We start from the raw sequence: 25311 nt of genomic DNA, 5'->3' as shown, positions 1-25311 counted from the left end.
CTTTTATCATGTTTACAATACACTGGCTCTCCTCGGACAAACCCCTACTCCCCCCCCCTTGCTCCTGGCTGTTATGGCTAGATGAGACAATTTGCTGATGGACTCTCCTTGGAGGGTGGCTTCCCGGGTGACTCCTCCCCACATTCTACAGCACCCGGGGCAACATCCCCTCCACCTGGTGGGTCCTAGCAGGGGCCACAGATGCTTGTTTTTCTCAGCTCATTGCAGCCTCAGAGTTCAGAAATGTCATCTTTTCTGTCTGCTCAGCTTTAATCGAAGGGGTTGAGGAGCAAACCCAGAGGCGGTGAGATTATATTTCTCTGGCTTTGGTGGGGCTGAGTGGGGTTTTGTTGCTGTTCCAAGCGGAAGCCGTCAGAGGAGTCTTATCTGTGGCAAGCCCTCGTTGGGGGGAGACGAAGCAGAAGCTACCTGGAGGGCAGTGTGTGACTGCAGCCTGGGCCTACTTCCCCTCTCCCGGGGTCAGCTTGGGAGAGCAAGTTAATTTTTCTGAAGCTCAGCATCTGGTCTAGAAAACAAGGATGGTGATGTCTGTCCTACCTCCCCCCAGGGGCTTATGAGCACAGAATGAGATGTGGCTGGAAAAGTAGTTAAGGAGGAGGCATTTTGTTTAGCACTCTGCATTTATTTCAAGTGCTGATTCTTTCCACAAGAATATGGCTCCACTGATCACATAGTATATAATTGCCGAAAGGTCAACTTTCAAATCATTCTGGGCTTCTGAAATGGCAGGCAGGTAGAATACTTAGGAGAATGAGTTGATTAAATAGAGTCTGTTTCAGGTCAGCAGATAATTGACAAGCACCTACCTTGTACCAGTCACTGAGCCTGATGCTGGGGAAATGCAAGGTGAAAGATACATCTCCTGCCCTCAGGTTAGTGGACAGAGAATTGTGACACCTGTAACAAATGCTGAGAGGGAACATCCCGTGCCAGAGGAGCACAGGGAAGGTGTATCAGCTCAGCCTGAGTGTCAGGGGTGCACCCCAAGGGAGGTGAAACCAGAGCAGAGACTTGAATGAGCGAGAGTTCATCAGGCTTGAGACAGAAGGGAGGGTGTTTGAAGCACAGGGAACAGTGCATGCAGAGGCCAGAGGACACAAAGGCCCTTGTGAGAAGAGCAGCAATTACTCTAGTTAGGATGAGGGAAATGACCAGGGATGTGGCCCGTAAGGAGGCTCTGGCTGCCAAGTGTGTTTCTCACTGTGTTCTGTAGGCACCAGGGAGCTATCAAAAGTCTTGATGTATATCTAACATCAGACCTTTGCGTTAGAAAGATCTTTTGGGCAACATTGAAGAGGATGATTAGAAAGGGAAGGGAGAGGTTAAGGAACGGTGAGGGCCTTCCAACAGGCTTTCACAGTTTAGTAGAGGAAGTGAGACATTCACATCTGGCACCAAGTGTGTGAGGTGACGTTTGAGCATTGGCACAGGTGAGATAGACAATAGGGCAAAGGGGGAGGTCAGGAGGAAACAGGAACAGAGGGTGCACTGGGAGGGGTCAGAACCCAGGGCAGGGGGAGTATAGGGAGCAATGATGGTTTCGTAGGAGGGATAACAGAATTATTCTATTCAATTTGATTGAGATGTCCAGAGACATACAACAGGTTAAAGTAGTTTCAGAGATAAGAACTGTTTCATTAAATTGGACTTACCAAAAAGACTCTTCGGAGGATGCATTCCAAATTTATCAAACTACAGAGAAAACAAACAGGCTGACTATGGATTGGTTTGTCAAATCCAGGAACTGTAGGACGCTGGGGAATCTCTCAACGTTCCAATAAAAGGAGAGAGCATGAAGCATCATAGTGATTTTCCTGAAATAGTCACGATGTCATTACCCAAGCCCTCCAACCAGTCCCCAAGGTCACAGGATGGAGGCAAAGCATTATTCCTGTCCACAGCAAGACTCTACTTCACTGTTCTAGCTTCATCTTTCTCTACTGCAGAAACCCTCTGCTCTAGCAAGAGGAACCACAGACTGCCTCCTGGGACTACCTACATCTTCCCAACTTTACCTCTTTGCTTGCCAAGAATGACTTGTGACTGCCTGTCCATATGTCTTAATCCTTCTTGTATTTTAAGGTCTAGCTGAAATCCCATGTCTTCTGGAAAGTCTTCCTTCATCATCCAAATTCAAAGAGATCTCTTCCTTTTCTGCATTCTGACAGAACTCAATTGTCTTTACTACTCATTGCACATTCATACATTGTCTTGCATTGCTATCTTTTCATGAGCCCTGAACCCTCTCTCCCCAACTAGATGATAAACATTTTGAGGTCAGGTATCTATTGCCGTATAACAAACTATCCCCAAATTCAGTGGCTTAAAACATCATCCATTTTACTATATCTCTTGAATTGTGGGATAAAAATTCAGGCACAGGCTCAGCTGGGCAAATTTCTGTTCTATGTAGAGTCTGCAGAAATCACTTGGTAGGATTTAGCAGATGGATAGACTAGTATAAAGGGTACAAGATGTCTTCACTTACATTTCTGGAGCCTTGGCTGGAAGACTGAGCTCAGCTGGGCATGTTGACTGGAGTACCTACAGACACGGCCTGTCCAGCATATGGTCTTCGGGTAGTCAGACTTCTTCCCAAGTGACTCAGGGCTACCAGAGGCAGTGCTCCAAGAGGCTGGATAGAAGCTGCAAGGCTTCTTACGACCTGGCCTTGGAAATCCCAGAATTTTACTTTTGCCACATTCTATTGGTCAAGCAAATCACAAAGATCAGTTCAGATGAAAAAGAAATGGAATTAGAATCCACCTCTTGATGGGAGCTGTAGCAAAGTTTTCTGCTACCTTATCTTCTAAATCGCTGATTTGATTTTCTGCTTTATCCTATCGACAGTTGATTTCCTGTAATATAGTATTCATTTCAGTTATTGTATTTTTTATTTCTGACTGCTTCTCTTTTTTATGTTTTCTATCTCATTTTTATGTTTTCCATCTTTTTGTTGAAGTTCTCCCTGAGATCACTGAGCATCCTTGTAACTAGTGTTTTGAACTCTGCCTCTGGTAGGTTACTTGTCTCCATTTTGTTTAGTTCTTTTTCTGGAGCTTTGTTCGTTCTTTTATTTGGGACATGTTTCTTTGTCTCCCCACTTGGCTGCCTCCCCGTGTTTGTTTCTATATATTAGGTAGGGCTGCTGTGTTTCCCAGTCTTAAAAGAGTGGCCTTATGCAGTAGGTGTCTTGTGGGGCACAATGGCACAGTCTCCCTGGTCACCAGAGCTGGGTGCTCCAGGTGTGTCCCTTGTGTGGCTCGTGTGTGTCCTCCTGTTATATAAGAACCTTGGTTGCTGTTTGAACATCGGTGAGAGGGAGTGATCCTCAGGTTCATTGGTTGTGTGGACTGGCCTTGACTACAGTGAAGAAGCTATTGTAGAGGGGCTGATCTTATGGAGCAGAATTTGCTTTAGCAGGGCTCTGGTGTCTGCCTAGAGTGCCCTTTGGGTGTGTAATCCTTGGAGGTGGCTGGGTGATGCTCCAGCTCATTTCAAAGCTGGCCACTGGGCATGCCAACCCCAGGGCCACCTGGAAGAGGACCTGCTGCAGGCCAGTTCAGCTGTAGCCTGTGCCCTGCCCAGGGCCACCTGGCATGAGCCACCTGTCATGAGCCACACATGGCCACCACCCACACTGTGCTTGCAGATGCCTTGAGAGTCCAAGGCCAGCTGCTGCTAGTGCTGGGCTTAGGGCTGCTCAGCCAGAGGTAAGGGACATGCTGAAGTCAGATGCTGCTTGTTTGGGTTTTCTGAACAGTTGAGAGACTTTAGGAAAGTCTGCAGCATGAACCAAGGTAGTGGTTTGTGTGTGCCCAGAAGGTGGGTGGGGCATGGTCTCAGAATCACTACGGCGAGGCGAATGAAAGGCATTGGCCAGGATGATGAAGACTCAGATATGGTGGCTGCCTGTGTCTGTACACTAGGAAGGGGGAGGGCTCATCAAAGAAACAATGCCTCCATCCAAGAAAAAGCTGCCCCTCCAGCCCTCATCTTAAAGCCAGACAACTCAGTTCCTCCCGATATGTTCCTTTCAGCTTTTGAGCTGCTGCCCCAGCGCTGAAGCTCAGAGTGAGTCTGTCTGTAAGCCTATGCACGGGCCCTCCAAGAGGAGAGCCTCAGAGTGTAGTGTCCCCCATCCCACTCAGCCACAATCTCCATGGTTTTCACAACGAGAAATTATGGGGCCTTCTATCCCCAGCACTGGCACCCTGGGCTGGGGAGCCTGGTGCAGCACTGTGACCCCTTGCTCCTCCAAAGGGGACCTCTGCAGTCAAGGTCCCCAGATTTTTAATGGTCACACACAGGTGTGGGACCAGCCTGTTCTGCATCTCTGACCCTCCTCCCAGCCTCGAGGGGGCTTCTTCTGCATGTCCTTAGTTGTAGGGTTTTGGTTCAGCAAGACTTCAGGTGATTCTCAATGATGGTGGTTTTGTAGTTCAGTTGTAATTTTGATGTGGTCATGAGAGAAGGGAAGCACAGCATTTACCTCCTCTGCCGTCTTGATCAGAAAATCAAACACGCTGTTGATTCTTGAAGGCCCTATTCATGTTATTTGGTCCACGAACACTTCTTACTCTTCTCCAGAGAAACGGTCCTTTGTAGCAATCGTAGCACTTGTCCGACCTGCTAATATAGCTCAAGGGCACGATTAGCCCTCCCAACCGATTTGAGGGCTGTGTCTTACTTGTATTCCTACCACTAATATCTGTGCCTTGTAACAGTGGGTGCTCGTTAATAAGTATTAGGGAGAAATGGAAAAATGTGAGGGAAAGAATGTACATGGGTGGACAGTCTCTTCTTGGGACACTGGGTGGGGTCCAGGATACAGGAAAATAGTAGAATCAACTTGTCAAAGGAAGAGGAATGTCTCCTCCCTTGGGAGGAACCACAGATAAGCCTGGGAGGATGGAAATATGGGTTAGGCCTACGTGGCGAGGTTAAACGTCCACATCCGTCAAGTCCCAACTCAAATGCCATCTCCTACATCGTCTTCCTTGAATCTCCCACCAGAGCCCATCGCAGCTTGGCTCGGGAGCTTTGGACTTTCTACCTGTAGACATTTATTTGTATCTTATTTCCTTGCTTAGACTGCAACCTCTTTGAAGGCAGGAGAAACCTGGCCCCGCGCCTCCCCGCCAGCACACCTGACGCATATTAACCAATCATTCAATATAGATTTACTATATTGGGGGCGGGTAAATGGCGTGTGGTGGGGTAGGCGGGCGGGCAAGTGAGCAGACAAATCTGAGAAGGGAGAAAGCTTGTGCCAGAGACTCCAGTGAAGGGCGAAAGTTGCAGATCCACAGCCGGGCAGCCTAACGCCAAGGCCGTCAGGCACCCTCAGCCTTCCGCCGGCGGCCAGGCGCAGGTCTGGCCCACCCGCCTCCAGCCGCGCTCTGAGGACCTCGCGTCATGCTCTGCGACTGCCCGCGCGAGTGCCTGCTGCAATGCTGGAGACAGACTCTCGCCAAAACCCACAACTCCTCGTCCTCCACCTGAGGGCGAACCTCTGACTGCTCTTAACCTCTTCTCCAGGCCTCTTTTCTCGTTTCCTTTCCTTCTCTCTTACCCCCACCAGAAAGGCGAGTGTGGGGGCAGCCCTGGCCGGTAGGCGAGGGAGGGTCCTGCGTCCGGAAGGCGGAAACCGGAAGTGGGGCTGTGAGGGCTTGGCCCGGGGAGGGCGGGCGTCCGCCGTGGGGCTGGCGGCATGGAGCCCTTCTACCAGCAAACGCACAAGTGTGCGCTCCGGTGGGGCGAAGCCAGGCTGGGTGAGGCCGGCCTCCCCGGCTGGGGCCTCGGGCATCCGCCAGTGTGCAGGCCGAGCCCCTCCGCCGGGGCGCTGCCGGGGGCAGCTCCCTGGCTGACGGAGGGTTAGTCCTGGGTCCCGAGACGGTGGGCCACATGGTTCCTGTCATCTTCTAGGTGTCACTACCTGCTGGGGAGACTAGGTGAAGAGAAAGTCGCACCGACGGGACGTAATACTTTGTCGGGCACCTGCCAAGTCAGTGCTCCGGGTTGGTAGAGCTCGTGGGGAGACGGGCCCCTGCACGTAGGAGTTTACTGTTTAGTTGGGAAAGTCAAGGAACGTCCCCCAAAAAGAGCTAACGTGTGGCAGGATGGGATGGAGGGTAAAATGAGCAGTACAAACAGGATCAGCTTAAGCAACTTAGAAGGATCCATCCCTGGGCTAATGTCAGAAAGTTTCCTTACAGCTGGAAGCTCCTAAATGGTACCAGTCCCCACTCTTGGTTGACCCTAATCTCGTTGCTGCTACACTGTAATTTTTTTTCTTTTATTCTGACTTGGTTTATTCTAAAGATTATATATTTACAGTACAAAGAAATTGCTGTGTAAGTAGCATTCAGTATTATTACTTGTTATTCATACCTAGTTATAGGTTGCCTTTAAGGAAATTGAATATTTAGCTTCTCATAACTTCAATTCCTTGGTAGTGTCCTTTATTCATATTGTCCCTCACTTTTGAAATTTGCTGAAATAGGTAATGGTAATAGGGATCATGCCTATCCTATTATTTTGGGGGGAAAAAACCATGATTTATTTCATTTTTTTGTGGTAAAATATATATAGCATTAAATTTACCAATTTAACAGTTTCTAAGTGTCCAGCTCAGTGGCATTAAGTACAGTCACAATATTGTGTAACCATCACACAAGCTATCCATTTCCAGAACTTTTTTATCAGCCCAAACAGAAACTCATGTACCCGTTAAGCTTTACCTCCCCATTCCTCCCTCCCAAGCCCCTCTGTTACCTCTAGTGACCTCTGTTCTACTCTGTGTCTCTGAATTTACCTATTCCAGATGTCACGTAAGTGGAATCGTACAATGTATGTCCTTTTGTGTCTGGCTTATTTCACTTAGCATGTTTTCAAGGTTCATCTGTGTTGTACCAACATGTATCAGAATATCCTCTCTTTATGGTTAAATAACCTTTGTGTGTGTGTAACAATTTGTTATCCATTCATCTGCTGACGTGCACTTGGGTTATTAACCACGTTGGTGTAAATCTGTTTTGAGTCTCTGTTTTCAATGTTTTGGAGTACATATCTATACCTACCCTTTTTTAACAACTTTCAACTTGATGCTGTAGTTTTGTTCTCATGAAAATGAAATAAAATAGGGTCCATCTCCCTAATGAATTCACAACAAAAGAAATGTTTTGGAGCATTAGGAATAAGAGAATGATGATCCTGTCACTCTTTCATGTTCTTAGTTTGTGGGTTTGGTTTTTTTTTTTTTTTTTTTTACTTTAGTGATGAAGTATTTGGTTTGGGTGGATGAAAATATAGACCCTACTTGGTAATGGTATTAAAATGACAGGATTTGCTCTTAACACTGGAGAGTCCTAGTCCCATGTAAAAATTACAGTAAGGGACTTAAAAAACTAGACCTGTGAGTCAATTGAAAAAGGAATGAAGCACAAAATTATGGTTATGTTACTAAGAAAGGGTAGATCTTTTATAATAGTAAGGCGGGGTGGCCGAGTGGGCCTAAAGTTTATACAGCCTCATCTGGTTAGTTGATTTAGTTAAAGGACAGGAGGCCACGACCAGTTTATTCTCAAGAATAATTTTATTTGGAGAATCTCAGACTATACTTGTTATCAATGCAGCAGGTGGCTGATCACAGAGAAATCTCGGTAGCTCAATGTTGTGTAAACTTCCGGAGAAGAGGAATACTAAATGGTGTCCCAAACTAGATTTGTGGAGTTTCGATGAACTACTTACCTTTGCAAACCTCCAACAAACAACCTACCCTTGGACTCCGTAGCAGAGCTCACCACCTTTTTCTGTCAAGGGCCACATAATAGATATTGCAGGCCCTGCAGGCCAAACAGTCTCTGTGGCAGCTACTCAACTGTGCTGGTATGGCACGAAGGCAGCCATAGACAATATGTAAGCAGATGGATCTGAGTGTATTCCAATAAAACTTTACAAAAACAGGCAGTGGGCCAAATTGGGGCTGTCACTTTTAGGCCCTCTATTATGCAGTCACTGATCATTCAGCGAATATGGAGTACCTACTATGTGCCAGCACCGTTCTCAGTGCTGGTAGTACAGCCCTCCCCTCAAGGAGTTGACCGTCGTTCATGCTGCAGTATATTCTGATCTGCCTTTCTCCTCAAATACCAAACCAGTGGGAGTTCCTGCTCTAGAAACCTCTTTGCCTCGTTTTCTTTATCTATAAAATGATTGTTTGGGGCTCGTTAAGCTGCAAGGCTCCTTTCCCTCCATAATACGAGTGATTGAGTATCTTTCAAAGGAAACACATGGAGCCCTGGGAGCATCAGAAAAGAACTTCTGCATTCTCAGAAATCAATGATTGTAGCTGAATTGACACAACAGTAACTGAACATATTAATTTTACTGGAACTTTGATCCCAATTTGTGATTATCTCTTGCTGTGTCCCTGAAAGTACATTGCAATTAGATAAACATTTAACGTTAGGTATCTTAAAAACAACTGCCAGAAGAATGTATGGGAAAAAATAAGCTGAATAAACATTTTACGCTTAATGCATTAGAGTGAACTTTATAGAGGAGCCAATAGCCAGGCTTCTATTTTGAAATCTACCACCCTTTAAATAATTGTGATTATTAGTATCCCTACTTTACAGTTGAGGAAACTGAGGCACAAAGGAGTTAAATGATTTGTTCAGTGTTCCTCAGCTAGTACATAGTGGAACTAGAACTTCAACCGAGATCTTTTAACTCCAAAACTTTGTTTCCTGCTTATGGTGGTCAGAAGCAGCATGGATGGACTTTTAAAAGCAATTCTGCTTTAAAATTCTTCCTAGATCTACAGACCCTTTTTTAAAAATCAGCAACAGTGACCCTTGCTTACTTGCCGCTAGGTCTCTGCTTGGTTATGTCATCTCCCAAGCCCATCAAGGACCCATGCTGGATGGGGCTAGGACGTCTGATCTCTAGTGTCCACACACCCGAGCCTAGCATACTTGTGTATCATCTGTTCCTTACTGGCTTCGAGTGTGTTCGAATTCCCAGTTCAGTTTAAAACAGATTTTTCACTTGGCATGTAGGAGCTCCCACCATGCCATGTACTTGCTTTGTTTTGCATGTTTCCTCTCAGGCATGAAATGTAGACATCAGAATCGCTTTATTGGCTATATCTTTTCTAGTTCATTAGAAGCAAACCGATTGGATGGGGAAAGTCAGTACTGTTTCCCTGCAATTTCTTAAAGTTTATTCTTTTGGGCTTAGAAAACAGTAGAAACTAGCTGAGTGTTAATGGGGTTTTGTGGGTGTTGGCCTCATCTCTGTCACCGTTCTCGTAGAATTTAGGAAGTGAAAGTCACGGGCAAGACCTTCCATGCCAACTCACTTTGCTCAGGAGGAGCCTCTGTAACACCCAGGGCAGGCCTTGTACACCGTTTAAACATACAGGAGCTCTTCTGTGTTTTCCTTTTCTTGAACAGTTAGTTCATAATTGTTCTTGTTGTTGGTTTTTTTTTTCCCTTGTATTGAGCTGAAATCTATCATCTTGAAATTTATTTGTACCTTTTAGTCCCGGGTCTCCCGTAAGGGGCAGCAACAGAGAGCAAGCCCCTTCCTCTTCCTGTAGGTCAACTCTAGATAACACGAAGAGCACCAGCTGCCTGTTTCACTTTTGTTTTTCCTTTTCTTTTCCAAGAGGCTTAGTATCACTAGCTCTTTTGACCGTTCCTCTTTATGAGTTGACTTCTAAACTCTCCCCCCGTCATCCTGTTCCATCTCCTGTTGGGGGAAACCTTTCATTGATAGGGTCCCTTTAACAGATTGCTCCCAGAATTGGATGCCATTCTGGGTGTGCATTTGACTTTTTGAAAATCTAAAGTCAAATGCTTTTCATGCCTGACAAATTTTATCCTACTGTTTTAGCCTAAATGGAAAATGTTACTGTTTGTTTTGTTGTACAGGATCCCTCATTATAGCACAGAATTGTGCAAATTTCATAAGCATAAGTTGATTTTTAAAAATACTGAACAAAGCATGGAGCCCAAGGCAGGGCTGCGGTGGCACACTGGAAATCACTCCCTAGCTGTAGTGTTGTCACTCCATATTTATCATAAGGTATCATGTGAAACTATCAGATGCCTCTTGAAATCCATATAAACTTACTGTGGTATCCTCAGTGAGTCGCTCCTTTCCCACTATGGACACACCTGTGGTTTCATTTCCCTCTTGCCCTTGTGGACTGTTGTGATTGTATATCTCACATTTTTGTTGAATGAGTAAATGAGTGAATGGCTGAGTGAGTAAATAAATGAAGGATAATACTTGGTAAACCATTGACTCTGCATCTGAAAAATTATTATGATTAGTTATTTTATCCATGAAATAATTCAAACATATAAAAATAAAAAATTATATAAGCCATGTGTTGGGACTTAATTTAGTACACATGCTTCAGGTCATTGATTTAAAGACACAAGTAGAATTGAAAGCTCCCACAGCCATTCTCTTCCCTGTTGAGTGCATGCATGTTCCTAGAAGTGGAATGCTGGGTCGTAGGATATACATATATTTAACTCTCAGTTATTTGTCAGAAATCTATTAAAAGTGTTTCTACCAGTTTATAATCCCACCATGTGTGAGAGTTCTTGTTTCTCTCCGTCCTTATCAATGTATGTTACCAAACTTTAAAATATTTGTCAATCTAGTGGGAGAAATGTGTTATCTAGTTTTTAATTTGCATCTGCCTGATGACTAGTAAAGTTGAGTGTCTCTTCATATATTTATTGACCATTTGGGTTTCCTTTTCTGTCAATTGCCCTTTGCCCCTGTAAAAAAGGAACTGCTTTATTTGACTTCCTCTTGATTTGTAGCAGTTTGTTATATATTTTGGAAATTAGCCTTTTGTTATTTGCTACAGATATCTTCCAGTCTGCTTGTCTTATTTTTTATGGTGCCTTTGCTGTAAAAAACCTTTTAATTCAGTCAGATGTATCAGTCTTTTGTTCTGTGGTTTGTGGTGGTTTAGGAAGGTAGTTTTGGTTTTTGTTTCTTTTATGAAATCCATCCTTTACTTAACTCATAATATGCACACCTATATTTTCTTCAGAAAGTTTTAAAGCCTTCCTTTTTACATTTAGGTTGTAAACCATCTTGAGTTTATTTTTGTATATTACGTGAGGTATCGTTTTTCCCTGTGGATAACAAACTGAGCCGTCGATGTTTACCTAAGTCCATTGTTTTCCCACCGATTTACGTCACCAAATCCCCAAATATGCAGGACTGTTTCTGGCCTATATTCTTTCCTCTTGAGTCAGGGTTAGGGGTTAGGGTTTGTGTATCTTCGTCTCTCTCTGCATACTACTAGATCGTTTTAAGTCTCTGTAATAGTCTTAATAGCAGGTATGACAAGGCGTCCCTTTCATATCTGTTCAGTGTCTTGGCTATTCTCCCCCCTTTTTAGGACGTTCCTGTTCCTACCAATAATTTCACCAACTTTTCAGATTTTCTCTGGTAAGCTACCTCTGAAAATTACCCTCACCGCCTACATCCAGGCCTCCAGGAAAGCCCTAAAATCCTTTCTGTCAGTGTTACCATCCAGTCCTCTATAGCTGTTTCTACGGGTACCCGGATCCCGATGTTGGTTACCTCGAGTTGCAGGCCGACATCTGCCTCCTGCCTCCACGTGCCCCGTTCTCAAATGTCCAGACTTGCCTTCCTGAAGTGCAGTCTGGTCTCGCAGACTAGTGGTGACCTCTAGTTACCCCTCGGGGCCAACGGTCTTGTCCAGGAGCACTGTGGGAGTCATTAGAGGGCTGGCCTTGATTCTGGCGCCATGGGTCATGGTTAGAGGCTGCAATAAAGCCCTGGAAAAGACTAGAAGCAAGTTGAAAGCAAATTGGGGTCCTGGCTCGTGTCTGTGCATTTGGGGTTCCAGTCTGTGGTGCTCATGGTGGAGGATGGGTGCTGGCCTTTCCCTCGGGGTTGGGGATCCTGTAAGAGATCAGCAGGCCCCCTTCGTGTGGCTCTAACACCGAGAGATGGTAAGCACCAGGAGGTGGTTGTTCGGGGTAGTGTAAGAATATTGCTAGGACTCATCCCAGGGACCCCCAGGAAGGGTTCTGAGGGTGACCTTGGCCAAGCCCTGGGGAGCCGCCGGAGTGCTCTGGGCCTGATGTCTCGGACCACGCCAGAGGGCCAGGGTACAGTGTTGCTTTTCCAAATGAGATGGCCGCTGCCTCGTTGCCAGGGAAAGATGTTTCCCAAACAGGAGATTCCTGTCTTTGAGGACCTTCCTCTGATGGTTTCCTCCAACTAATCGCCTCATCCCCTCTCCCCTCTGACCCGACCCTCTTCCTAGCAGGCCAACTTGCTCATAACCACGTGACGTGCCTTGTATGCCTTTTTGCATACCATCTGCATATCTCCCGCCACCAAATTGTGTTCCCTTCAAAATGATGTTGAGAACTCCATCACCCGCAAAACTCCTTCCAGCTTCCTCTTTCTCGGCCCAGCCCGTTCCATCACTTGCCTTGGCACCACTGCTCTGAGCTCTTGAGCTTTCTGTTTGTTATGCTCCTATGTGTGTGTTCTCTTAAGTCTCCTCAGGACTTTTCTTGTCTCTCTGGCCTGTGTTTCTAATTACATCGTTCTCCAGGACAAGGATTATCTCTCTTGCCCTTTGACTCCCCCTAGTACAGACCAGTGCTCAGCACATTGGGTCAAACAAAAGAGTGGGATTGGCTGGGTCCAGATCGAAGTTTATCATTTGCTTTGTGACCTTGAACAAGTTACATAACCTTTCTGGACTTCAGTCGTCTTATTTATAAAATGAGAATGCTAGTGGACTTTCCTCATAGGCTATTGCCTGCAGAATGTCTGAGATGTGGTAAGCACTCAGGAAATGCTGCCAATCGGTAGTAGTAATACTAATGTTACCATATTGCGAACCATGCCAAAACGGGTGGCCCGAAGTGTCACATACACATTTTACAGTTCAGTGACGCTGGCCAGTTCAGTCAGTTACATGTTGGTGTCGGAAAAGTCTTTCCTGACTGAAGCGCTGTGATCGCTCCTGTCTCACTCATTTCCTCCCTCTTCCTTTGATAGGCAGGTCCATGAGATCCAGTCTCACATGGGACGCCTGGAGACGGCAGACAAGTAGTCTGTGCACTGTGAGTAATTAGCTTTGCAGACCAGAGTCCGTTCTCTGATGACGCGGTGCTAATGGGCTGGGTTTCCTGACTGCGTTTCTGCTCGGAGGCTTAATGATTCAGCGAGGAATGAGTTCTGTTGTTAGGGTACAGAAAATCCTATGGCACAGTCACTGATTTCCCTGCTTGTGCTTTGGAATCCCCCAATCTCAGCCCCCATTGCCCCTCCATTCGACATGGCCCCGTGGGAGTGGAAGTCCTTCCTCCCACATTTGTCTTAATCTAATTACCTAGTCCTTAGAGGAATGTGCTCCACAAAAAGTCAGAGATGTGTAACTGGAATCGGTCATTTCTTCTGAGCTGAGAACGGTGGCTTTTTAGGATGGTTATTCAGAAATGAATGGCAATATTAGTTAGTTTCGGAAAACACCATGTTTCTTTGGAGAAGAGAGCTGCTTTGTCTTTCTGTTTCTTTTCTATATGAAAAGGTCCTTTTCCTGAGCTGGCCGTGCAGACACTGCTGCTCACCCCCACACTGCAGAAACTGTGTCGTCACCTTACTGCTTGGCTGTCACCATGCCTATTTCTCCTGTTTCCTCCGGTCTCCTTTCTGCAACCTCAACAGTACCTCTTGTTTTGCTTCCGTGCCCCCCCTTGTTCCAGCTGACCTAGGAAAGTGACATTGTTGTCATTTCTTTCTGGGGCAAGAAGCAGTCTGGGTGCCTTCTTTTGGGCTCGGTTTAGTTTGTGTCCATCGACTTTGTTTGCCTTCCCAACAATCTATTGTTACATGATTAGGAATGGAAAAGAGGTCATTTTGACTCTTTATCACAAGGGATAAGGAAAATGACTGTATTTATCATATCTTTACCTCTGTGGCTTTTTTCCTGGGCCTTTCCTAACGATATTGGTCTACACTGGGAACTCCAACATCAGCCCGCACATTCTTATGGAAAGCCTTAAGGGAACTCTTCTCTATGTTCAATTACTAATCCTCCCCTTTGTGCTTTCTTTGACCTCATTACTGTAGTGAATTCAATTGTCAGTCTTTTTACTAGATATTTACAGTCCATATCTGAGAATAATCGCAAAGGAAAAGAGACCTTCTTCAGTATCAGAAAATACTGCATTTTGCTTCAAAAATTTATTTGTATAACCTTTAAATGTTCGTTTTATTTTCTAAAGGCGAGAAATTTATTTCTTCAGATTTACTCCAGCTTGCTAAAAAGTTGGCATTGTTATGGCATTAACTGCTATTTATATTTGAAACAACATTTACAGAGTCTCTTAGTATAACTTAAATTTTTTTCCATTATTCATTAGGGTATGCATTTTTCTCCTTTTGAAACACATATTTCTGAGACTGTTGGGTATGGAAAAAAGATTGTTTGATTTATCACTCTAATTTAAGTTCACTGTCTCTTTTCCAGCGATTCTTATTTTTTTCTTTTTGTACCGTAGTAGAAAACGAAATCCAAGCAAGCATAGACCAGATATTCAGCCATCTAGAACGTCTGGAGATTTTGTCCAGCAAGGAGCCCCCTAACAAAAGACAGAATGCCAAACTGTGAGTGCTGTGACACCCCAGGCGTCCAACACAGACCTTTCTCCCGGGGCGGAGGGGCTATCAAATAGTGTGAATCTCCATTTACACATTGAAAAATTGAGACTGTGCAAAGATCAAGTCCCCATAAAGCGCACAGTTCTGTTTGAGTGATACTCTCTCAAAATAAAACGTCTGTGAGGTTAGTGGCTCAGAAGTCTTATGTCTCCTTACCTCTTTGGTGTCACTTTGAAATTCTGCCTCCGGTGCTGCTTTTCTGACCAGACCCATGGCCACTTGAAGCCTAGTGCTGCCAGAGCGTTTACTCTGCCCTTTGGTTCTCGTTACATTCTTGGGTTGAAATGAATCTTGCTCTTAATCACTTCAGTCGGTCTACTTGTAATGAAGACCGATCTAATGTTTGATACTCCCCCTTGAAATTAAAAATAAACCACTCTCACAACCTCCACCCCAGCCCCTGCTCCCAAAAGTGTTATGAAACTTTGTTGGTGCTTTACTCCAAAGATGCCCTTGGGCTTCTTCCAGGAGAGCGATATAATCCATAGCAGGTCAGGAAGAGGTCATCGAGCCTGCTTCCCGTCACCTGTTCCCTGTCATGCATCCAGAATCAGAAACCAGCAGGTATTTAAGTAAAGCTGCTGGAATCTCGTGTGCTACAACCCTGCTTTACCCACAAGCTACTTCTTTAGTTTCAACATCATTGGTCAAACTCCGATTATTTGGGGGAGGGCTAGCATGAAGTGGTATAGAGAGAAGTAAAATGTGTTCTTTCCTGAATATAAAGCCTGGTGACCTCAAATTGTGCCGCCCTGGGTTAATGGAATTGAATCTCTCTCTCTCTCAATTCTAGTCGTGTCGACCAGTTAAAGTATGATGTCCAGCACCTGCAGACTGCTCTCAGAAACTTCCAGCATCGGCGATACACAAGGGAGCAGCAGGAGAGACAGCGAGAGGAGCTTCTGTCTTGCACCTTCACCACCAATGTAAGCCAGGCGCCTGGGTGGGGTGCAGGGACTTGACAGCTGTTGGAGCTGGGGCTCAGGGTCTCTCTGAGTTCATCCTCTTAGGGGGTGTCTGAAGCAGGCTGATGAGGAGGAGAGCAGCTGGAAATGGCAGTGGACTCTGTGCACTGCCCCAGAGACTGTACCTATACAGGGAATCTCTCTTCTAACACAGAAACCGGAAGAGGAAGCACTTAACTTGAGGAAATGGGCAGAGGCGAAAATTACCTGGTGTGACTGGGCCGCTGCAGAGAGGTCACAGTTGACATGCTGGAAACGTTTTTCTGATCAGATAGAGACAGATGATTAGAACTTCGACCATCTGTAGTGAGGGCAGCATTTCCAAGCTGCCTTCAGGCAATGGCCATTATGCTGTGTATGTGTGTGGTTCTAGTGTCAGGTGCATTAAAGTGTTTTCGTCTCTCGTCTGAGCAGCCATTTGGAGGAATTTGTCTGCAGACGGATTGCTTGGCTTGAGCGTGTTTGAAAGTGGCCTGTAGGTTTGCGTGTTTGAGTTTGTAGAGCATTCTTGTCCCTGCCCTTGGGGCTCAGGCTCATTTCCTGCACGTGGCTGTGGCGCGCACTGGCCTTCTCGTGTCCTGCATCATATCGTCCAGCAAATAAGGGGGGTTTTGTCAGGTTTTTTGTTTTTTATTTATTTTGGTATTTTGGTTTTTTTCATAGAGATGTTCATTTTCTAGAGGTCTTAGGTTTCAGAGCGTACAATCACTTCCCATTGTGCAGGTATTTCACTCTCTTTGCTGTGTCCACACTTTCCCCAAGTGTTTCAGGATGAGCCTCTGTAGTCTCTGTTTCTCTAGAGCCAGCCGTCCAGTGCCAGTTACTAACAATTGAAAAGTGTGATAAAGGCGTGTTGGTAGTGTAGTGGTAAGATAGCCGACTTTCAGAGCGTCATGAACTGTACGACTCACTGAAAGGTGTTGGGTGGGCTTTTGATAGTTATGGCATTGGTTGTTCAGGCCTCTTTTAGGCCAGAGCTGATAGCTGAGAATTATTTTGTGTCTTACCAGCCTGGTGTGATGCTGTAAATACAGTGGGCTTTTAATAAAAACTGACTTTTTTTTTTCTAAATTTTTTGGTGTGACAATTGTTAGTGAAATTACGAAAACTGACTTTCTGAATGAAGTCCTCCTTGTTATTCTGTGATCTGGAGTGATACATTTTTCTGAGAGATAATGGCCTTTCAGGTGGGAGGGTAAGACAGATTTATATATAAAAGGCATTTAACAAATGCTTACCAAGTAAATGCATGAAGCCTCTAATAGACTCATTCAAACACTGGAGTCTTGTGCTCCAGCGAGCATTAGCTGTATGCAGAACAGCACTTAAGATGCTGAGAATAAAGCACGTGAAAAAATGATGACTCCTTCCTGTGAGAAATGCCTGCGTTAGCAAGGGGGAGTGAAAAGGTGTACATAACAATGATTTTGAACTTGAACAGCAAAGAAAAAGTGGTTTAACGCTTTTTTTACGATGAAAAGTGGTAAAAATGGCCCTGGTTGGCAAAATAATTTGTGATTGTCAGGAGGCGGTAAGAGAACAGTATTACGGCTGGTCGTGACTTGTTTCTGTGTACAGTCTGTGTGAGTGTATCTACGTCAGTGTAAAGTTAGAGCCAGTGTTCGAGCCTAGGATTGGTTGTGGTGTTTCTCCCTCCCACAGGATGGTTAAGAGAGCTGGCTCTGCACTCAGTACCGATCCATGCCTGCCGGACTGAGCAGCTCTGTGAGGTCTTGGGCATGTTATTCCACCTGTCTGGGCTTCAGTTTCTTCATCTCAAAACTGGGGATAATGTAGTAACCACCTCGTAAGGTTAGGATGAGGAACAAGTGAGCTTAGGGTAGTGAGCGTGCAAAGTGGAAAGTACTTGGTCAGTATTAGTTTTTGTCTCCCTTTTGTACAGACTTTTCTGCCTGCTTAGGAGAATAGTCCCATCTGAACACAAGTAGACCTTTAACAGAAAGCACAGTGCCTTCTATCCTTATTCTCAGTCTAATTGGAGGATAAGTTATGGGTAAAATAGCTAAGGAACAAAAGCAAACACTGAATACTATATTAAGGGGAAGCCAAAAAAGGAACATTGGAACAAGCTGGGTTCGTGAGTAATCAGAGACAGCTTTCAGAGAAGCCCAGTGAGGTCTTGAAGGAACAGAGTTTTTCCTGAGTGGAATGATGCAGAGGCAGGAATTAGCAAGACTTGTGCAGTGCATCGCATTTGGAGAGTAACAGTCTGGGGAGCGTGGACACAGGCCACCCCGCACCTTCGCTTTGCCCTCTCTTCTCTGTTAGGCTCCTCTGGTTCCTGCACCGTTCCCTCTGGCTGTTCTGGCTCGGCCGTGGCCAAAAGGCAGAGCAGTCAGACGTGGTGGAACCGCAGGAGCCGGCCAGCAAGCAGTTAATCACGTGCCTGCGTTTCTTTCACAGGACTCTGCCACCACCATCCCCATGGATGAATCACTGCAGTTTAACTCCTCCCTCCAGAACATTCACCATGGCATGGATGACCTCATTGGAGCCGGGCACAGTATTCTGGAGGGACTGAGATCCCAGAGACTGACCTTGAAGGTGGGGGCCCTCCCGGGGGACGGGGACAGGGACAAGGCCTCTTGTTTTGGCCTCATCCAACGGTTTGGTACCTGCGTTTATGTTTTGGTTACGAGTCCCCAAATTGTGATACTGTGATGGTGAGACAGAGCCCCTGAGTTGGGATCCTTCCTGTGGGCGCTGAGAATTTTGAGCCAAAAGTAATTGAATTCCCTTTGCCAGTAGGTGTTTCTTGTGCTTGAGACGAATCATGAGATGGGACATCTTTTGGTATCCAGGCCCTTTTTCCATTTACTGAACTTACATGAAAGTGACTGCTGCTCTGAGGAATCAGTCAGAGACGATGAAATTCTGCTGTAGAATCCATTGTGATGAGAAGGGAGATGTGGCTGTACTTTGGTGCCTCACTCTCGGGTGTTTTCCCATAGGGCCCCGGGGCTGCCTTAGAACTTGACCTTTCGTGCTGGCGGCAGTAACCGAATCCCAGGGGTGGAGCCCTCGGGCTGCCCTGGTTGATTAGCAGCAGGCAGCTTCTGGAGCACGTGCTGCTGCTCCCCAGGACTCTTTATCTCCCCTTAGTCCCAGGTTTTGCTAGAAGCCCCGCCCCACAGGCTGAGGCCCCAACCCCTGGGCGTGGTTTGCAGAAACATTACACAGACTGGATGTCAGTCGTGATGTTTCAGCCTCAGCCCTTTTCCTGTATCAGCCCTGATGGATAATGGGGTGTAGGCTGTGCTTGTTATCAGGGCGTGGGTCCCTGTGAACGAAGCACTCCCAGCCACTGAGCTGTGAGAAACAGTCACTCGGAAGCGTGAGCTTTATCTTAGTGTTTGTTGCACCCCATGGAGCCTGTCAGCTCTGCGGAGTTGAGGACATTTCTGCCACCTTTACCAGGGAGAAGGTCAGGCGAGCCACGAGTGACATTGACTTCCAGCTGATGGCTGCAGTGCTGATGGTGTGAAGTGTGGTCTCTGACAGCTTCACGGTGCCCCCGTTTCAGAACAGCCACCTGCGTGATCTAAACTGATGTGTTGCCTCATCTGCCCTTTCGGTAGAAAACTGCTGGCCGCCTTCCCACATCTCAGAAAAACCTTCTCAGGGCAGGACTGACCATGTCACACAGCGTCGCCCAGGGAGGGTTAGAGCTTCTTGTTAAAGCAAATGTTAGCTTCCTGCCGTAGTCCGCTACTGCTGAGGAGTGCAGCAACTCCTGTCCCTCCCTGCATGGTCACCAGAAGTGACGTCTGGGAAGCCTGGTGAGGCCGTTGGAGGCTGGGGTGTGAGGTTTCCAGCCCGGTTTCCTCTGCACACCCACTACCACCTACCTATCTTCTGTCACTTGATTGCTTCCGCCGGCCTCCCACGGCACCTGTCAGGGAATGTTCTGGTTTAACCACTTGAAAGGAATGTGGGAGAGAGCATGAAGGAGCTGGGTCCTGATTTGGGGAAATATATTTTGTGGTTGAAAACAAATACAGTCTTTGAAATTTATAGTAATTTTCAAGTGATTTTTCATAGCTTGATACTTGAACTTCAGGCAGTGAGGAAATGATCTGCGCTTTTAGAGCGAAGCAGAATCTCTAGCAAAAGTCTAACATTTACCACCCTTTTTGTGGAAGAAACATGTCTCTGGTCTCCTCTGGCAGTAATCAAGCCTGACTGGAGAAGTCCCTCTCCGTGAGACTTTTCCAGCGGTCTGGGCAGAGCGGAGGTGGGAATTCCCGTCCGAGGTGCCTCGTGTCCTTCTCACTGGTCTAGTCTCCTCTCAGTTGCTCGTTAATGTGTTGTTCATTTAAACAAATGGGTGTGGGCATTAGTTAGATGCCATCCGTACAAATACAGTTGGTAATGTGTTTAGATGTAATTTGGTGTCTGTCCAGCAGTCACTTATTTCATGAGACATTGAATGTGCTTAAAAATGAAAATTAGAAAGGAGAGAAGGGCAGGCTGCGTGGTTTAGGAATAAAATATCCATTTGTTTTTGGTGGGGGGTGCTGACCATTATACAAGGGTTTTTATGTTGTGTGGTGTCGGTCAGTTGTGTATCTGTTGTTCCGTCTTGGGCCACTTCAAACCGTTGCCTAAACATGGACTCTGACCCACACATTGTTCTCAGTACAATTCCCAAGACTTCTTCTCTACAAAGTAGAGCAGAAATCTGATAGCAAGGATTTTGGAGCTACAGAGCAGGGCAAATTTTTTGATGTTGCCTTTTTTGATATAAAATACATAAATGTAAAATTTTGTACTGAGGTGTCATGTACATACAGGGAGGTGTACAGGTCCTATTGTATGGGTCGTGGAATCTTGACAAGTGCACACCTTTGTAACTCACACTGTATCAAGGTCATTTTCGTCACCCCTGAAAGATCACTTGTGCCCTTTCCTGTCAGTCTACCCTCCCCCCCTCCCCCGGCAACCACTATTCTGATTTATTTCACCATAAATTAGTTTTGCCTGTTATTGAACTGCATACAAATGTATTTATATGACTATTTTGTGTGTGGCGTCTTCCTCAGGAATGTTTTCCAGGCTCATTTGTATTATTACATGTTGGTAATTGGGTCCTTTTTATTGCTGAGCAGTGTCCCATTGTCAGCTGTCTCATGAAGTACATGTTCATCCTCTGGTGATAAACACCTGGGTGGTTTCTAGCTTTTGGATAGTCTATGTTTTCTTCTAAAAGCTTTATTATTAGTAAAACAATAGAGAAGGGGGAACAATAGTAAGAAGGAGAATGAAGATAAGGAATAGCTGACAAGCCTAAAGTCAAAACAGAAAGTCAGTCGCGTGGGTTGGGGAGATGAGAAGGGTCCAGAGAGACGCTGAGGGAAAGGCTGCATGTCAGGCAGGATGCAGAGAAGGAATGAGGAAAGCGAATTCTTACACGATGGTGAAGGTGCCGTTGTAGCTGTGGGACGCGAGCTCAGGCACTCTGCGGAGCCGCTGCTCTGGGCTGAGACCTGTGCACGACAGCGTCCCATCTGTGCAGGTACACAGCTTACAGATGTCCATGTTTCTGGAAGCACTCTGCTCAGTTGTTGCAGGAAGTGTCTCAGAGGACTCCGGTTGCTGAGTTACGGTAACTTCTAGGTCCAAAGGTTGAACTGTGACTTCAGTCGGGTTTGGATGCTGGCTCTGAACCTGCTCTGGATGTGGAAGTGTCCCCTCCAGGCGCCTAGGTGACCGAGCTGTGGTCTTGGTCAGGGCTGCAGAAGACTTAGCGTCCGTTGTAGGCTCTGCAGTTACGGCCAGGCCCAGGTCCGAAGGGGGAACGGTGACGCCCTGATACAATGGAGATTGTACTACAACCTTCTTAGGTGGCTCTGGAGGCTGTTGTGGGGCCTCCTGCTGGACTGGAGATGGTTCCACCTTCTCAGGGGCCTCGGAAGGCTGAGCCTGGACCCCCTGTTGTGGCAGAGAAGGTTCTGCCTCCTTAAGGGGCTCTGGAGGTCGAGCTGGGGCCCGCTGCTGGACTGGAGACGACTTTGTCTTCTCAGGGGCCTGTGAAGGGGCCTCCTGCTGGCCAGGAGTCTTGATCTCTTCAGTGGGCTCGGGGGTTATGGAAAGCTCCAGATCCACAGATTTCATTGTGACAGGAGGCGACATCGGGTGATAAGCTTCACCTGAACCTACAGGGAACAATGTGACCTCAGGATGCACTGAAGGTTGATCTAGGACACCCGGGGAGGATTCTAGAGGCTGAGCTGGAGTTGAAACTCTCAGTTCATCATGCTCTGGAGGTTGAGCTGGTTGTTCCTGCAGGGTTGCCGAAGGTTCTACCTCCCTTGGAAACTGAGCTGGGGTCTCCTGCTGGGTTGGAGAAGATTCTGCCTCAGGGGCCGCTGGAGGCTGAGCTGAGGCTTCCTCCTGGGTTGGAGAAGGTTCAGCTCCAAAAGGCTCTGGAGGCTGAGGTGGGGCCTCTTGCTGGGTTGGAGAAATGTCAACCTCGTTAGTGATTTCTGGAGTTACGGTCACCACCAGACTCCAATATGACAGCTGAGCTTCACTCTGAATTGGAGATGGAATCTATCCCCCTGATGCACTAACCGTTGAGCTACAGCCTCCTCTGCAGGCTTTGCTGGGGCCTCCTGAGGGGTTGGAGAGGGTTCCCTTCCTCAGGGGCCTCTGTAGGCTGAGCTGGGGCTTCCTGCTGGACTGAAGGAGGTTCATCCTCTTCAGGGGACTGTGCAGGCTGAGCTGTGGCCTCTCAGGGAGCTCAGGAGGTTTATCTGCCCCCCCTGCCGAACCGACCCTCCCCCCGGAAATCCACAGGTAGCTTCTCCTCAGATCAATGACATCCATACTGGGATCTAAATAATCATCCTGTAGCTGCTCTAGAGCTGAGGTGTGTTTGCCGCTTGGCCTGGAGTTCCAACAACAACTCTGGCAAGCATGGCAGCTGGGCCAGCTCTTGCTCCAGGTGTGGGGGTGACACAATAAGCTTTGCTGGCTTTGAACTGGCACTACCTAGAGGTGGAACAAGTATTTCAAATGTGTGGTGAGCCTGATCTAGACCTACAGTCTGAATCTCAAGTGGAGGAGGCAGCGTCACGTGGGCCTGATTCTGATCCCAGCTGAGCTTTGAACCACCTCTGGGATCCTGTGATGCTGGGTTACCTTGTCCTTAGGATCCTGAAGTCCAGCAGCAAGCCGATCTGGCCCTGGGGGAAGCTCTCCAGCAGCATCGGGGAAAGGAACCAAAGGCTCAGTCAACTCCTCAGGGGAAGCCACCATCTGGGCTGCAGCAGAGGAAGAACCCAGGAAATGAAAGCTCCCCGGGTCTGCAGGCGGGGTGAGCACATGGGGTGATGTGGGTGGGAGGTCAGAGGAGTGTAAAACCCGGGGCTCGGTTGGGCCTGGGGGATCGGAGGTCAGCCGGACAGGGTCCAGGGCCAACTCCAGAGGCTGAGCTGCCATGACCAGCGGCCACAGCAGTTGCCACGTGAAGATGACCGCTGGGGCGCAGAGGCTTAGCTGGGACATGAGGTGTGAACGTCGAAGGTCCGTGGGCACAGCGAGCGACCACGGGCAGTGTGGCTTCAAGCGGGAGCCGGACCATTCTGACAGCCTGTGACCTGTGAGCCCTGAACAGCCCCGCGCCCCGCCCTCACCTGGAGTCCCACCCTTCATTGTCACCACCTTTATTAGGTGGGGACTGTCATGGGCTCTGCAAAGGAGGGAGCCCTTTTCCCAAAATACCAGGTCAGAGGGGTCCTTTTCACAGGTGACAACTACCTCCCATTGGGGTCCCCTTCCCCCTCAGAGGAGGCAGGATTTAGGCTGCACACCAGGGTGGCCATGGACGCCAGCAGCCCAGGGGTGGGGGATGGGGTGCTGCAAGGACGTGGGGGTTGGGAAGTGGTGCAGAACTTCCCCAGGAAGCCCCAGGGCCTGGCATCCCAGGAAATTCAGAAGTTTTAGTCCACTTCGGGCAATCTGAACTCTTCCTTCTCAAAGCTGAAATCTGAGAGGCATTCTTCCTCCCCTTCGCCATAGTGCTTCCAGGAAAGTAGCTGGAAAAGTAGCTGACCTACAAAAGGAACGCTAGTTAGGGCGGTAGGAGGGAAACACTTTACAGTTAGTTCTAACATGTCACCATTTCCTCTAAATTCCCAGTATCCATGTCTGATTAGTAATTCACTCCTCTGTTAGAATGGGGCTGTTACTGGATCAGTGATGACTCCACAGTTTCCGTAACAGGACTTTCCAATGTGAGCAATTAATTCTGGGAAACAGGGACTGAAACCAAGGGAGTAGCCCTTTAGTAGAGGATGGAAAAACGTCCACCATGCCACCTTGCCTCAACACAGCCATTAACTAGAAAATAGCAGTGCCACTTTTCAGAGGTCTGCCCCACGTGCACACGTGGGGAAGACACAGGATCTGCAAGCCAGCATGTGCAGTTATTTTCTTGAGATTCTGTAACTAGCACCCAGTTTGCTTCCGCCACAGGCATTTTGATAATCTATTTGATTTCAGTCCTTGTTTATTGTCTGGCACAACTTCTCACATGGAAACTCCAAGAGAGAAGCCTCATCTTATTCCCAGTTTCTGGCACGTAGTAATGGTTTTTAAATGGCATTGATTCCAAGACTGGCCCCATGTAGAGGTGGATCTGTTGTTATAATCGGGTTTCTGAAATCTGTAGCGTCAGAACTGAATCCCTTCCTCTCACATTTCACAGGAAGCAAGACTTCTAAAGCCCCCAACTTGGAGATTTTTGAAGTTTCCTTGACTGGTTTGATTTGAATTGAATAAAAGTAATTATTTTGCACAGAAAAAAACTTCAAATACTTTTTCAGAACACAACCACCTTTTCTTTCTCTACTTTTTTCCCTTCAAAACAAAGTTCGCAACTTTGGGGTGAGTTAAATAATCAGAAATGTAGCCCCAAATTAAGCTTTCAATGACATGAAACACATTTTTTACTCATTTTAAAAAAATATGCTATATATATAGGAAATTAATATGTTCTTATAGAAATTACTTTGGCAACTTAATCCCTAATTCGGGGCATCCATGTAATTACAGAAAGGTTTTTCAGCAAAGTATTTCATACAATATATGTACAGAGGGTGCCTGTCGTGCCAGGTCTCCACACAAGAATGCTCCCCACACAAGAACGCAGGATACGTTGAGGCCAAAAAGGAACACCCACGGAGCCATAGATAGGGGAGTCATACCACTGTATTCTCGCTGGCGGCTGGTCGTGACATGAAAGCAAACATCCACCAGTACCCCAACAACAGGTCTTCCTGCACCCCAGTCTTGATGGCAGCCGGGCGAGACACAGCAAGTAGGATCTACACGATTCACAATCTGCCATCCACACTTGCTAACTGCACTTGCTAGCCGCAACCCGCTGTCCGCTTCTCTGCCAACCAACCAAACAATGCCCTAGCGTAGCTACGGCAGTTATATTAGTAGCTAATGGCTAACTGGTAACAGCTGGTGGTCAACTAGTCACAGGTGATGGCCATCCACCACCTGAGCCAGCACCTTACCACGCACGTGAAGCCGAGAGCCT

General features: G+C 46.9%; 1 protein-coding gene across 4 annotated transcripts; it reads left to right on the top strand.

The window, feature by feature from the left end:
- The first annotated feature begins 5666 nt into the window (after nt 1-5666).
- On the top strand, nt 5667-24561 carry LOC308489040 (Golgi SNAP receptor complex member 2-like). Of its 4 annotated transcripts, XR_013992039.1 has the most exons (7): nt 5680-5795; nt 5950-6041; nt 13108-13172; nt 14613-14718; nt 15566-15698; nt 18162-18302; nt 22913-24561. XR_013992039.1 is itself a non-coding variant. In XM_081029578.1 (5 exons), the coding sequence occupies exons 1-5, from the start codon at nt 5735-5737 to the stop codon at nt 23078-23080; spliced, it is 708 nt and encodes a 235-aa protein (XP_080885704.1). In that variant the 5' UTR covers nt 5680-5734; the 3' UTR covers nt 23081-24561. The 4 variants fall into 4 exon arrangements, 2 of the variants coding, with proteins under 2 accessions (XP_080885704.1, XP_080885703.1); XR_013992038.1 differs by lacking the exon at nt 5950-6041 and having other exon boundaries at nt 5667-5897; XM_081029578.1 differs by lacking the exons at nt 5950-6041; nt 13108-13172 and having other exon boundaries at nt 5680-5897; nt 14616-14718.
- The last annotated feature ends 750 nt before the right edge of the window (nt 24562-25311 follow it).

The sequence above is a fragment of the Rhinolophus hipposideros genome, assembly GCF_964194185.1.
Source record: "Rhinolophus hipposideros genome assembly, chromosome: 20".
Taxonomy (NCBI): Eukaryota; Metazoa; Chordata; class Mammalia; order Chiroptera; family Rhinolophidae; genus Rhinolophus; species Rhinolophus hipposideros.
The sequence above is the reverse complement of the archived record's forward strand: the minus strand, read 5'-3'. Positions and strand labels throughout refer to the sequence as shown.

Excerpts from the sequence above, each read along its gene's own strand:
- LOC308489040 (XM_081029577.1), top strand. The coding sequence starts at position 5,735 with ATGGAGCCCTTCTACCAGCAAACGCACAAGTGTGCGCTCCGGTGGGGC. Across the intron at positions 5,898-14,612 it reads AGCTCCCTGGCTGACGGAGG|TAGAAAACGAAATCCAAGCA; the intron begins GTTAGTCCTGGG and ends TTTGTACCGTAG. Across the intron at positions 14,719-15,565 it reads AAAAGACAGAATGCCAAACT|TCGTGTCGACCAGTTAAAGT; the intron begins GTGAGTGCTGTG and ends TCTCAATTCTAG.